This window comes from Pseudochaenichthys georgianus, chromosome 10, assembly GCF_902827115.2.
Source record: "Pseudochaenichthys georgianus chromosome 10, fPseGeo1.2, whole genome shotgun sequence".
Classification (NCBI taxonomy): domain Eukaryota; kingdom Metazoa; phylum Chordata; class Actinopteri; order Perciformes; family Channichthyidae; genus Pseudochaenichthys; species Pseudochaenichthys georgianus.
This window is the reverse complement of record NC_047512.1, coordinates 26,644,592-26,657,255: the sequence shown is the minus strand read 5'-3', so window position 1 is coordinate 26,657,255 and position 12,664 is coordinate 26,644,592. Positions and strand designations below refer to the sequence as shown.

General features: G+C 41.8%; 1 protein-coding gene across 1 annotated transcript; it reads right to left on the bottom strand.

Moving 5' to 3' along the window:
- Window positions 1-2,000: 2,000 nt before the first annotated feature.
- On the bottom strand, window positions 2,001-12,271 carry LOC117453448 (uncharacterized). Its single transcript, XM_034092266.2, has 5 exons — window positions 12,264-12,271; window positions 11,870-11,989; window positions 3,333-3,493; window positions 2,972-3,073; window positions 2,001-2,631 (listed from the first exon to the last, which is right to left on the bottom strand). The coding sequence occupies exons 1-5, from the start codon at window positions 12,269-12,271 to the stop codon at window positions 2,354-2,356; spliced, it is 669 nt and encodes a 222-aa protein (XP_033948157.1). The 3' UTR covers window positions 2,001-2,353.
- Window positions 12,272-12,664: the final 393 nt, after the last annotated feature.

Genomic DNA, 12,664 nt, shown 5'->3' with positions numbered 1-12,664 from the left:
AAAATCCCTTTGTTCTTCAGGTCAAAGGTTGGAAAAGTTGCCATCTTGTTTTGCCAGCATGTTTAAAATGAACCACACTATGCTGGTAGTACAGCATTATTACATAGAGGAAACACTCAGCATTTTGAAGTCTAATTCTAAGTGTTATAAATACACACATGCTTCATTGCCGAGATAGAATTGCAAGTGGTTTCTAATTATAAGATAAAACACTTTATATAATACTCTTTCAAATAAGCAAACAAATGTATTGAAGCTAACACAAATTATGACATTTACATAATTACAAACACTTCGGAAAGTGGAAGATTTTCACCAGATTTTTAATTTTCACATTTCATAGTCAAAACCATACACTGTACAATTTTTATTTTTAGCATTTCAGATTTTAAAATTTGCATAATTTTTATCTTTTAATTAACTTTATTAAAAAAAAAAAAAAAAAAACAGATTTAACAATTCTGATGATGTAGGATATTTTGAAGGAATACAAAGGTACTATTCAGAGGACTAGTGCTTTGATCATTCGAATAGTTAGAGAGCATGTCACCGAAAGAAACTAAGTTGAGACCAAAAGCAGAGCCAGGCTCAACTGCAGATATCAAGGAAAGGGTACAAATCAGATCAGATGCTACAACAGTTCCAAAACTTAGACAGAAGACATGGAACCAAATAGAGAAACTGTTGGAACAGTGGCAAACAAGAGGACTGGTTCCAGCAGATGATCAACCTGGACCAACAAAAGCCCATAGAAGAGCAGTACTCGACTATAGCCGCTTTCACACCGCAGGACTTGCGGTACTTTAGTGCCGGCACTAAAGTACCACTAAAGTACCACGGCACTAAATCCGCCAGGGGGCTAGTGCCAATCGCATTCACACCGCCGTACTTTCCCTGAGGCACGATTACGCTGACGTCACTTCGTCTTCTTCTTCTCTGGGTTTACTGGCAGGCCGCAAAACCACTTCACGGCGAGCACAACAAAAAAACAAGAGAAGAAGAACTACACGGGGGAGGGGGTATAAAGCTCACCCGCTGTATGAGGCGTTTGTTTACTTCAGACCTCAGACATGATGGCGTTCAATGAGCTTGTTGTCTTTGTGCTCATGTTATACAGCTTTGTAACTGGGTTATTGCAGCCAACTAAGGATTTGACCCACGCGTCGGATGCTGTAAGTGCAATGCTGGTTCGGAATCGAAGGCGTACCATAACGAGTATTTCAACCGCAAAGGCTGGCACTCGCTCGTCCTGCAGGGTGTTGTGGATGCTAGGGGCCTCTTTTGGAGTGTTTTTGTTGGCTTACCAGGTAGCATGCATGATAGCAGAGTGTTCAGCATGTCCTCACTGGTTAGTTTTGTGGATAGGGGTGGTCTACTTCCTCATGTAACAAGGAATATTGGGGGACATGATGTGGGTTACTATATCCTTGGGGACTCAGCCTACCCCCTGCAAAGATGGCTGATGAAACCTTTCCAGGACAATGGAAGGCTTTGTACAGTTCATTTGGTTCTCTCTTTTATTTACCACATTCAAGACAGGCACAATTACAATAGTGCAGACACACCTTTGTGCAAAGAAAATATGTCAGTATCAAAACAGTGTGGCAATATAATAACAAACTGCCAGGTGTCATATACACATTAAATAGGCTCAGCAGTTAACACACCTTTATTATATATCCTCCTAAGATGTTCCCTTACTATAATTAATTAAAATAACAACACTCACAACACTGGTAATTACAAACTTAACCATTTCTCTTTCAATAAATAAATAGTGCTTGTGTTGATGGACGCCGTTTTGAAATACAATGAAATTATCTATTTCAAAGCCACATTGTGGGTGGGACACAACTAAAGCTTCGCCAGTTTATAACCGATGAAACATGATGGTATCAGAATAATCACTTAAATGTGATTTATAGGATGCTACACAGGTCACTGTAAAGATAGTGTCAGAGGAGAAATCGCCATGGAGGTTATCATTTATTTATCAGCAGCAGATCAATAAGTGTCAGTATCAAAACATAACACTGGCAAATACAATAGGTAGGCTCAGCAGACAGACCGTAGTGCAAAGTTAAAGTGTCACATGATTATCTACTAAATAGTGAATTCAGCATCAACTTCACCAAGATGAAGTTCAAAACAATGTAACAGACACACCTTCTTAGTGCAAGTTAGGTGTCAGTATTAAAAAACAGTGGCAATATATATATAATAACAATAGAAAATCAACTTCAATCAAATGTACCCAAAACAAATATATAAAAATAGCAGTTTAACTGTGGGCTAAGCCCTGAATGTTTCCATGTCCAGGAAACACCGCTGTGTGTCAATATTTAAAACAATACTACAGGGAGGAAGGCCTGTTTGACTTCACTAGCTCTGAAAGCACTCCCAGAAACCCCTGCTGAAAAGCCTTTTGTTGCTCCATTTGCTGTGCCAAGACTGCGTCCCGTTCATCCTGGCGCTCCATCATCGCAATCACCCTGTCCTCTGTTTCCTGGGCCTTGTGTAAAAGCATCATCTGGTCCTCGTGGATCGCCTTGCTGGCCATGGCACGCCTGTCCTCCATAGTCTCGATGGTGGCAAAGAAGTTCTCATCATGTGTGTCCTGTGCGCGCTTTCCTAAGAGGAAACATTATTTAATCACCATGTAGTTTTACAGGCAGAAGGGACACGGTCAGGCTGTTAGGGCTATTCCGACTGATAGGGTTAGGCACAGACACACACACTCACAGACACACAAAGACATAAACACACACACACGAGAGAGACACACGTTACGTTTTCTTACCGGAAGTCATGTGACCTAGCCCGGATGTTTACAATTTTGTGAGCGTAAAATGGGCGCGAAAAGTGTAAACGCCTGCATAGGCAAACACGTTTTCCACGGTGTTTCATAATTCATAATTGTACCATGAAGGAAGTAAACGTGATTGTGAAGCTACAGTGTGTGTGAACGTACTTTTGCATTTGGTTGATGAAAAGGGAGACGAGCAACGGCTGCTGTTGCGATCGGGAAAGGAAAGTCCACTCGTTTCCAATCCAGCGAGTTGTCCCGCCTCGCCTGAAACAAACAAATGTAGTGCCATGAGTTAGTGAAGCATATTACAGAAAACACTGCCCACTTATTCACAAGACAACACGTTTTCATGGCGGCCGAGAATAGCTAGTTAGATGTTATGTTATTAGCCAGCTCAGGGCCGGCTAACAGTGTTAGCCAGTTCAGCCTGCTCATGGCTACCTCGATCTACTGAGCAAATAAAAGTGCATCTGAGACCAGTAATGTGCATATTAAAAACCCCAGTACAAGTAGTTTATTTTACCTTCGTCGTTGTCGTCGTTGCTCACTTCACAGCCGACTGAATCCGCCGTTTCAGCGAGCTCCCACAGCAGCTTGCCCGAGTCGATGGTCGCCGTTGTCCCGGAGAACGAGGGTCTCTGGCCGAGCAGATCATCCAGGCGCTCGTACCATTTACTGGTCTTTCTATCGTTACCACTTTTGTTATTGTGGTCTTTAATTTTTTTATAGTCCTGCCTGAGTTTTTAAATGTTTACCCGGCATCCGTGTGCACTGTGCACGATTCCCAGCTCAAGTAGCTTTTGCGAACATCGCTCAAAACATTTTGAGTTGGGAACTGCTTTTTGTAGAAGCTGCTGCATCCCTGCATCTGAGTAAATGGACAGAAGCGCCGACAATTCCTCATCATTCCACCGCTCCGGTGCTGTACGTGTTGTCATAACTGCTTTACAAACAACCTACTCGCTCAGGTGTGGATGTGGTTTTGTAGCGAGGAAAAAAATGGCTGCCTAACAAAACAAATTCAGAGTCTAACGGGGCGTGGTTTGCAATTCGCCCAGCCAATAGAAATAGAATAGAAATTGGCACTCTTTGTCACCAGGTTCGTACCACCTCTCTAGCAGGGACTAAAAAGTACCAAAAGAGTTCCAAAAGAGTTCCCGGCACTGAGTAGTCCCGGCGGTGTGAACGCGACATTATTGGTACTAACGGAACTAAAGAACTAAAGTACCAGGGAAAGTCCTGCGGTGTGAACGCGGCTTATGAGCACGAACAATGCCTACAACAGCTAACTATATGGAGAGAAGCTGAAGAAAGATTAATAAGAGTTACAAGTCTGATACTCCATCTGGAATATGCCAGCCTATTGGCACACAGCATAAATGTGGTCCGAGTAGCAGACCTGCCAGTGAGGGAAGACATAGCAGAAAAAACCAAAGAGGCTCCAGTTATCCAAACTCCGAAGCTGTATCTAAGCCTGGCCGAAGTCCCTCCTCCCTCCCCGAATGTTGGTTCTATAGGAGAAGTCTTGCAGTTGGATGGAGTCTCCATGAACAAACATCTCAAAGAATTGGAGTATGAAGTAAGAGTGCTAACCAGTCAATCAAAACACCTGATAGAAGAGAACATACGATTAGAAGAAATCACAGAAGAAAGACAAACACAAAAGACAGAAATGGAAGCACTACAACTGAGACTCTTGAAGATGCAAATAGCTGAGAAAGATACCGAAGCTATTAAAAACAAGAAAGCGGCAAGGCAAATGGCAGCTACATCAGGGATGGCCATAGAACCAGAGAAGGCAGGTCAGACACCTCCAACAATTCAAGCTCGGGAGGTGCCAGAGATTCAGGTGCAGAATCAACAATTCCGAGGAAGACAAAGTGGCAGAGGAGGAAAGCCACGATCAAGACGAAGAACAGATGAAGGCTGCTACAAATGTGGTCAGCTGACACATTGGTCCAGAGAGTGTCCGCAGAACATTGCACCAAACAACGGCCCTCCATGCAGATACCCTGGGGAGGTTTCCATGATGACGACGGAGGCAGGGGGTCCCAGAGATGTCAAAGACGAACAGGGGTGCCAAACATGACCCAAATGCCACTGACACCCTGGCATCAACCACAACAATGAGGAAGCTCAGAGGGCCAGACCACCAGGTGATGCATCTTCAGCACAAGGGTATTTTGAAATCTTCAGCTACATTGAGCCATATCTGTCACCACAGGAGGGAGAGGTTTAATGTAAAACATGACAGTGAGTAGCATATTGCATTTACACATAAAGCATAAAACATAGTAGAACATTTAGCAGACTATTTTTGTAATTATGAGAAGGAAAGAGAGTTTGTTCAGCAGTATCAAACAATCCTCTAATCCTAGAATTATTGAGACGCATTAGCGACACCAGGGGTATAAACAATTTTTTGTGCTAATGGCAAATTTGAGTGAATGTTTTTATACCATCAGAAAGCCATACATCATACGATATTTTTTGTACGCCTTATGGCTACACGGAGAAGTTATATTTATTTTGTGCAACGTTATGGGTTTTGCGTGTCCTGTTCAGAATAGGGTAATCATTGCAATATTGATTGAGCATGTTATGCTCAAAGGAGGGAGTGTCATGATTATACAGATATGTTGATTTCAGTGACGTTGTAGTTAATAAATAATAACATGTATTTAATAATAGGTCTCATAACGACAAAAGGTATGCCGAAGCCTGGGCCTCTTTCAAAGACGGCGAAGTTGTGAAAGAAGCTTTCCTGGAGGCTGCCGACGCGCTTTTGGGGGACAGTAAAAATAACAGTAGCATTTCAACAGGTTTTTGATATAATAAAAACTCACGTTAGATAGCCTACCGTTATTAATCAGCTGTAAGTTTTAGTTTGTTTGAACTTATTCATTATAGTTATTGTACAAAATGGTATAAGAATGCAAACTTAAATTGATTATAGTCTATTATCAATTCAGGTTAAGAAACTAGTGTTGCTTGCATCCTATTTTAAAAAGGCATTTCTTTTTATAATCAACTAAAATGCTACAAAAAAGGGTTTGATTCTATTAATTTTGTCTCTTTTATTGCACTTAGGCAGCAGATTCCTGAGTAGCTTCAGATCTGAGTTGTCTTATTAGTAAGCCTAATTTATACTTTTGTAGCGACACTATTTTTATATAATGGCAAAGAAAGGATTCAGAGTCTTTTCTTTTTTCCTGTGTCATATGTGGCAGCACTGTTCAATATGTCTTGAAAACATTACGGGTAGTGACGTGTGAATAAACTCCAACTCTGTATCAACAACACTGTTGTGTAACTTCAGTTAAATACTTGTATGTGTGTAGATTAGAAAGAGGTGAGATAAAGGATCTGCAGTATTTTATGAAGTATTAATCGTACAAAGGTCAGTTGTATACAAGTAGAAGTGTGTATTTACCTGGCAGTAGGCTGTCAGTAATGGCTACGCCTCTCTATTGGACTGGTAGATCTCGGCAGACTGGCAACTTTAAAAGTAGCTCTCGGTTCAAAAAAGGTTGGGCACCCCTGCTCTACATGCTCCCCCTTGGCAAAATAATTAGTCGCCACAACCTTCAATTTCACTGCTACGCCGATGACATCCAACTTTATATTTCAACAAAAACCATCACCCCCACAACACACTCCACTCTCACCAACTGTCTCTCAGAAATAAAAGCATGGATGCAAACAAACTGAACAGTGCCAAATCAGACATCATCATCATCGGCCCCCCATCCCGTATCAAAGACATCCAGAATTTCAACTTCACCATTGACAGCCACACTCTATCCCCCCCCCTCACATCCGCAACCTCGGAGTCATCTTCGACAGCTCAAATTCAACCACCACATCAATCACATCACCAGGACCGCCTTTTTCCACCTCAAAAACATTGCCCGTCTCCGCCCATCACTCTCCTCCTCTGCTGCTGAAACCCTGATTCATGCATTCATCACTTCACGACTTGACTACTGCAATAGCATCCTCTAGTCTACGGCATACCATCCAACCTCCTCAATAAACTCCAACATATCCAGAACTCTGCTGCCCGCCTCCTCACCCACACCCGCTCCCGAGACCACATCACTCCCATCCTCCAGAACCTCCACTGGCTCCCCGTCCGTCAAATAATTGACTTCAAAGTCCTCCTGATTACTTACAAAGCCCTCAACAATCAGCCCCCCCCCCCTACCTCACAGACCTGCTGCACCACCACACCCCTTCCCGCTGCCTCCGCTCATCAGAAGCCAACCTCCTATCCATCCCCACCCACATCAATCACCGGACCTGGGGGGACAGAGCCTTCTCCATCGCTGCCCCCTCCCTCTGGAACTCACTCCCACAACCCATCAGAGACTGCACTGACCTCACCACCTTCGAAAACTCACAAAAACTCACCTCTTCAATCTGGCTTTTAATGTGTGATTGTTTTTGTATTATTTGACTTTAACTTTAACTATATATTTATTTGTTGTCCCTTTATTTTATTTTTCTCTTCACTATAAATGTAAAGCGTCTTTGAGCACCTGTAAAAGCGCTAACAAATTAAATCTATTATTATTATTATTATTAAATATGCTCATATTTTAACACATTTCAGGAATCAAAATCTGAACTTCGGATAAAGCCAGGTTCAAAATTATTGTTTAATTTTGTAGTCATATTAGTATCTAAGGCTTTTACAGAAGGGATATTGGATATCTCTTTTTATCACTCCATAAATCAGAAAATACTGTCAACAGCCCTAAAATATCCATTTTCGCCATGTTTTTAGGTATACAATGTTGTATAATTCAGGCTATTAATGATATATGAACAAACCCAGTGTGCGAAAAAGTACACGTCCCACCGTCCGCGACGTGTTAAGGCCCTGACACACCAACCCGATTTTGGGAGTCAGAGGCCGTCAGAGGCTGTCGGGCATTCGCGGCGCCGTAGTCAGGTTGGTGTGTCCCGCACCGTCGACCGTGACACGCCTTATTTGGACTGCCAGACCCGATGCATGGCCGATTCAACATGTTGAATCGGCCATGCATCGGGTCTGGCAGTCGGACCAAATAATCACTCTGATTGGCTGTTCAGCTAGCAAATCAGTGCATGAGAAGCGAAGCGGAAGTGAGGGACGTAAACAAACGATTTAAGAAGGCACACACAGACTGCTATTCATTTTCATCTCATCATGGCGATCTGGAATGATGCAAACGAAGACCGGCTCATCACCTTGATCCAGGAGAGGCCAGCTCTGTATGATATTACGGAGAAAAGATACTCTTCTTCTTCTCTGTCTTCCGGTTGTTGCCTCTTTTGAATGACGAATACACACTACCGCCGCCTGCTGGTAAGGAGAGTTATTGCCACTCACGCACTGAAGTCGGCGCGGTGTGTTCCCGTGCGACACATGGCCAAAACGCAGGAGAACACGGCCAGGCAACAGCCGACTTCAGCGTCGGCTTGTCCTCTGGTGACTGCTTGGTGTGTCAGGGCCTTTATTTACAATATCGGACAAGTAGATCTTTCAATTCACTTGTCCGGCGGACAAGTGACGGTTTTCGCCCTGATTTATTGACAAATTATTGATAAATTCAGTTTACAAAATGCAGAACTCATTCGCAAATTGTACGTGTCCGCCATTGTTCGTTTAGAAATGTTAGTTTCGGTTCTGCTTGTCGATTCCTAAGGAAATGCATCTCGCCGCTTTCTGTACAGTTAGATGGGGGCGGGGCGGGAAGTGTAGCACAGTGGCAGGGTTGGGAAGCAATACTCGGTTCCGAGTAGGAACAAATAACCATTGTCCAGTACCGGGATTAATAAGAGTTGTGAGGACAGGAGGCGAGGCCGAGCCCCGCGGACTGCAGCTCTCTCTCTCTATGCTCCGTATCAGCTGATCGCTGCATGGTGCAGCTCAGCGTCTCTCTCTCTCTCTCTCTCTCTCTCTCTCTCTCTCTCTCTCTCTCTCTCTCTCTCTCCACACAGCGGATCCGCTGCCCGTTTAACAGCCTCACCTTTGTCAAACTTTCTTATGTTCTTCCTCTAACACGTAATGAAGGTTATTAAGCGTTTTAGCTCCTGTGTTGTTAATATTGACCGCCATTTCCTTTATGAAGTGAAGCAGCCTCCCTGTCTGTGTCCTCGCGCTGTCCTCACATCCCCGGACCCCCAGACTCGGAGGAGCACAGGGATGTCAATATTGTTTATGAAGCAGGGTATAGAAAGTACATTATTGAAATGAAAATACTATTTATTTACTTTTACAAACAGTGAGCAGCTGGGCAGCTGCAGCATGTATATTGCAGGACATGTGTAAGCGTGCAAGCGTCTTGTTGTAGAAAAGTGCTAGGCCTATAGGCTATAAATATAATGTATTATTATTATTATTAGGCCTATGTGTTGGACATGTGTGGTTGGACTCTGTCTCACAGGCAGGTTGCAGTGTAACATCAGAGGAGACTGGGCCAATTGTACATTCTCAAACTGCACCACTTAGAACTAACTAAACAATGCAGAGATTATATATAATTCTATTCAATAACTGTAAGAAATTAAACAGTATGAAGTGATTTGTAAATAGGAATACAGATTTGATAAATAATATATATTTTTCTCCCAGTTTGTCATGGGAATTATTTTTACCCTCTCAAAGAACCGGAATAGAGAACCGAAAATAACCGGAATCGAAAAGCAGAACCGGAATCGAAAAGCAGAACCGGAATCGTTCAAATCCAAACGATACCCAACCCTATGTGTGATGCAGTAAAATCTTACCGCTCACTTACGTTAGCGGTGTCGTAAAAACCGTGGGAAAATGTAAAATACGATGGCGAAGAAGAAGATTCCAGTGGCCCCAATTTTTGTCCATTCTGGACAAGTGAAAAATGTATTCGGACAAGTAAATTGCCAAACTCACTTGTCCATGGACAAGTACTCTCTAAAAACGTTTTCTCACACTGAAACCCTTCCGTAAAAGCCTTCATAATATTGATAGGAATATAACTGGAAGGTTTGGTGTATGTACGTGCTACTGAAGTTGAAATTTCGAACTCAGAGTAGGAGAAAAAACTCATTTTGAGAAAACGACCTTTAAAGATTGCAGTGAGGCGCTAGCTAAACCCTCCTGTTCTTTGGATGATAGCTTGCGCATAGACGTACTCCGTGAAGGTATTTCATATGTTCGGGGTCATTTGTTTTTTGTATAACCTTGCTTCGTGCAAGTGACAATTGTTGTCGCCTTCTCTGTGAATGTTTTTTTCGCCGTTCTTTTGCCATTTTGAGATTTCAATTTCTAGCGGAAAGCTAACCAGGAAGTGTTTTAGCACATCACGTGACACATCTGAACGAATCACGTTGTCAGAAATTGACACCAGCCAATGAGATTTTGTTTCTTTTTGTGCTTTCACGATTGGTTGATGATACAAAGGAAATGACCATATTTGGATCCGATGAGATTGTGCAGGAGAGACACAGCTTTCCAACGATATTTCTGTTGACATGGTGCACACAGCGGTCGCGGTACTTTATGTTACGTTAGAATGCTAACTTTTGGCGAATTTAGGAGAAATCTACAGACGCAAATAGACAAACTATAGTCAAATAAACACTTAAATGTGTATTTTGTACGTTTTCCTTCCAAAAGCCTGAAAGAAAACATGTTATAGAATCAAAATAGCACAACATGTCAAAATTGACCAGTAGGCCTACTTGAAAAACGATATTTTTGCCTGCCGTGTCTCGCCTTAAGTATAATTTGATACCAATACTTTTGTCTGTATTTGTAGTACTTCTTCCACATTTGCTTTTAAGTCTGGAAACAGACATTATTTAGAACTTTTTTTTTTGAAGAGCCCCAATATTTATTATATGTGTGTGTGCTGGCTGTGGTGTTTGATGCAGATAGATTTGTGATACCTCAATTGATCCTTGGTGACATTTTATTGAGTTTGCTGGCCGAAGGGTGGATAAGAGGTGACTTCCAGGAAGCACGGAGGCTTACATACTGCACAGTAGCCTACCATGAATAGCAGAGGCATTACTCAATATGTTTAGTGTTTCATGTGACTGGAATCCAACCTGTGGTAATATCAATGTTTCACTACGAGGCACCAGTAAGTGTTGTACACTGATCTCTCCTGTTTTAAAATAGCATTGCACACTTATCATGAGAACCTGACTGTCAGATGGGACATTTCAAAAGGCCAACCCAACTGTATTAAATTATAGACAAAAAAATTGAATTATTAACATCCCAAGGTTAGGAATTGAGATTATTTTAATTGAGATAATCCAGAACTAGAAATTGTTAAAACCTTTTTTTTTTAAATGGTTTGATTGCATCCATGATTTCACTACTGTTGTTTTTTATTTTATTTCAACAATACATTTTTTACATTTCCCAGCAATTTCTCAGAATCTATTATATCATGTATTCTTTATTCAACACTCCTAATAATCTTTCACCACATATCAATGAATACAAAAAAAAGTCTTGTGAAAACAAAACAACTAAGTGAGCACAAAAGCATTTTTCACATTCTGAATCGGATTTGCTGTTCACAATTCTCACCCTGTGCCGTCAGTGCAATAATGAGCACATTATTATCCAAACTGGTGCTGAGTGAGAAAGGCGACTTTGTAAGTAATTCCAGTGGGAGGGTCACAGAGACTCGGAGTCTTGTATATCGCAGTAAAAATCATGTTTCCTTCATCCAAGTCAACCGCACGGATATTTTTGCCTCTTTGCGCTGTTTTCACCACACAGTCACCAGCCACTCCTCGTGGGACTGAATACAAGGTAAACAACTTCTGTATCTTCTGAATTAAATGACCGTCAGCCAGTTAGATTAAAATCTCTGACCTCTGCTTTAATTTCTGTGTATTTGAGTGTGAACTGTAATATGTATCTGTGATGTGTCTTTAATTGCACAGTAGACAGCCATAAATAACACATCAGTGATCATTAACTGAGCTTCACTGGGAAACAGATCAACCCTCTGATCATAAAGCTGCACATCACGTGTGTAGTAGCTGTTATTGAGTTAGGCCTTACCCTACTGTTCCTCTGGAAACGGTATCTCAAACCCTGAGATCTGCAGATAGGCAGCCAGAGCTTTAAGTTTCTCAAAGGTACTTTGACCGTACACACAGGCTGCTTTCCCACTCGCCTCCTGTCTGCTGAAGGAGATGCCGAGAGGGATTATGTGAGCTGAAATACCCTGATGGGAGATCAGAAGGCGAAAGCTACCTTTCAAAAAACAAGTGTGCAGCCGGCTATGAATGAAGCTTTGTCCTCCTTCATTAACTCTGGCAGGCAGGCTCACACCTCCAAGTAGTAATGGGGTCACGGCTCCTATTAGATAAGCAGCAAAACTCCAACACAGCCACAGTGATAAGGTGTAACATGTACCTGCATGTAAACATACTTTGAGAACAGTGTGGGATGACGTACCTCTGCATACTTCTATAATAAAAAAACATGTTTTATTGAAAGGTGTCACATCAGATAGCAGGAATGTGGTTATGTAGAGTTGTTCTCAGTTTTGTTGCCACCTTCACCTTCTGTTTGGGAAGGACACAATTCAAAGTCATAGGCGAATGTGAACCAAAGTCTTGGATTATCTTGAAGGCACAATCATGAAACAATTATGAAAGCCAAATAATCTCTCACGTATAATACAAGTGAGTCACATTTGAAAAATAATTAAGAAAATACAAGACTGGTCCTCTTTAGTTTTCTGTAGAAGATTCTAATTTCCTATGTGTCCCTCTCTGTCAGATATTTTAAAATGGGTTGAATTATAATTCTTGTTTAGAGTCATTTACAAAAATAAAAATGGCTTTTTCATTTAA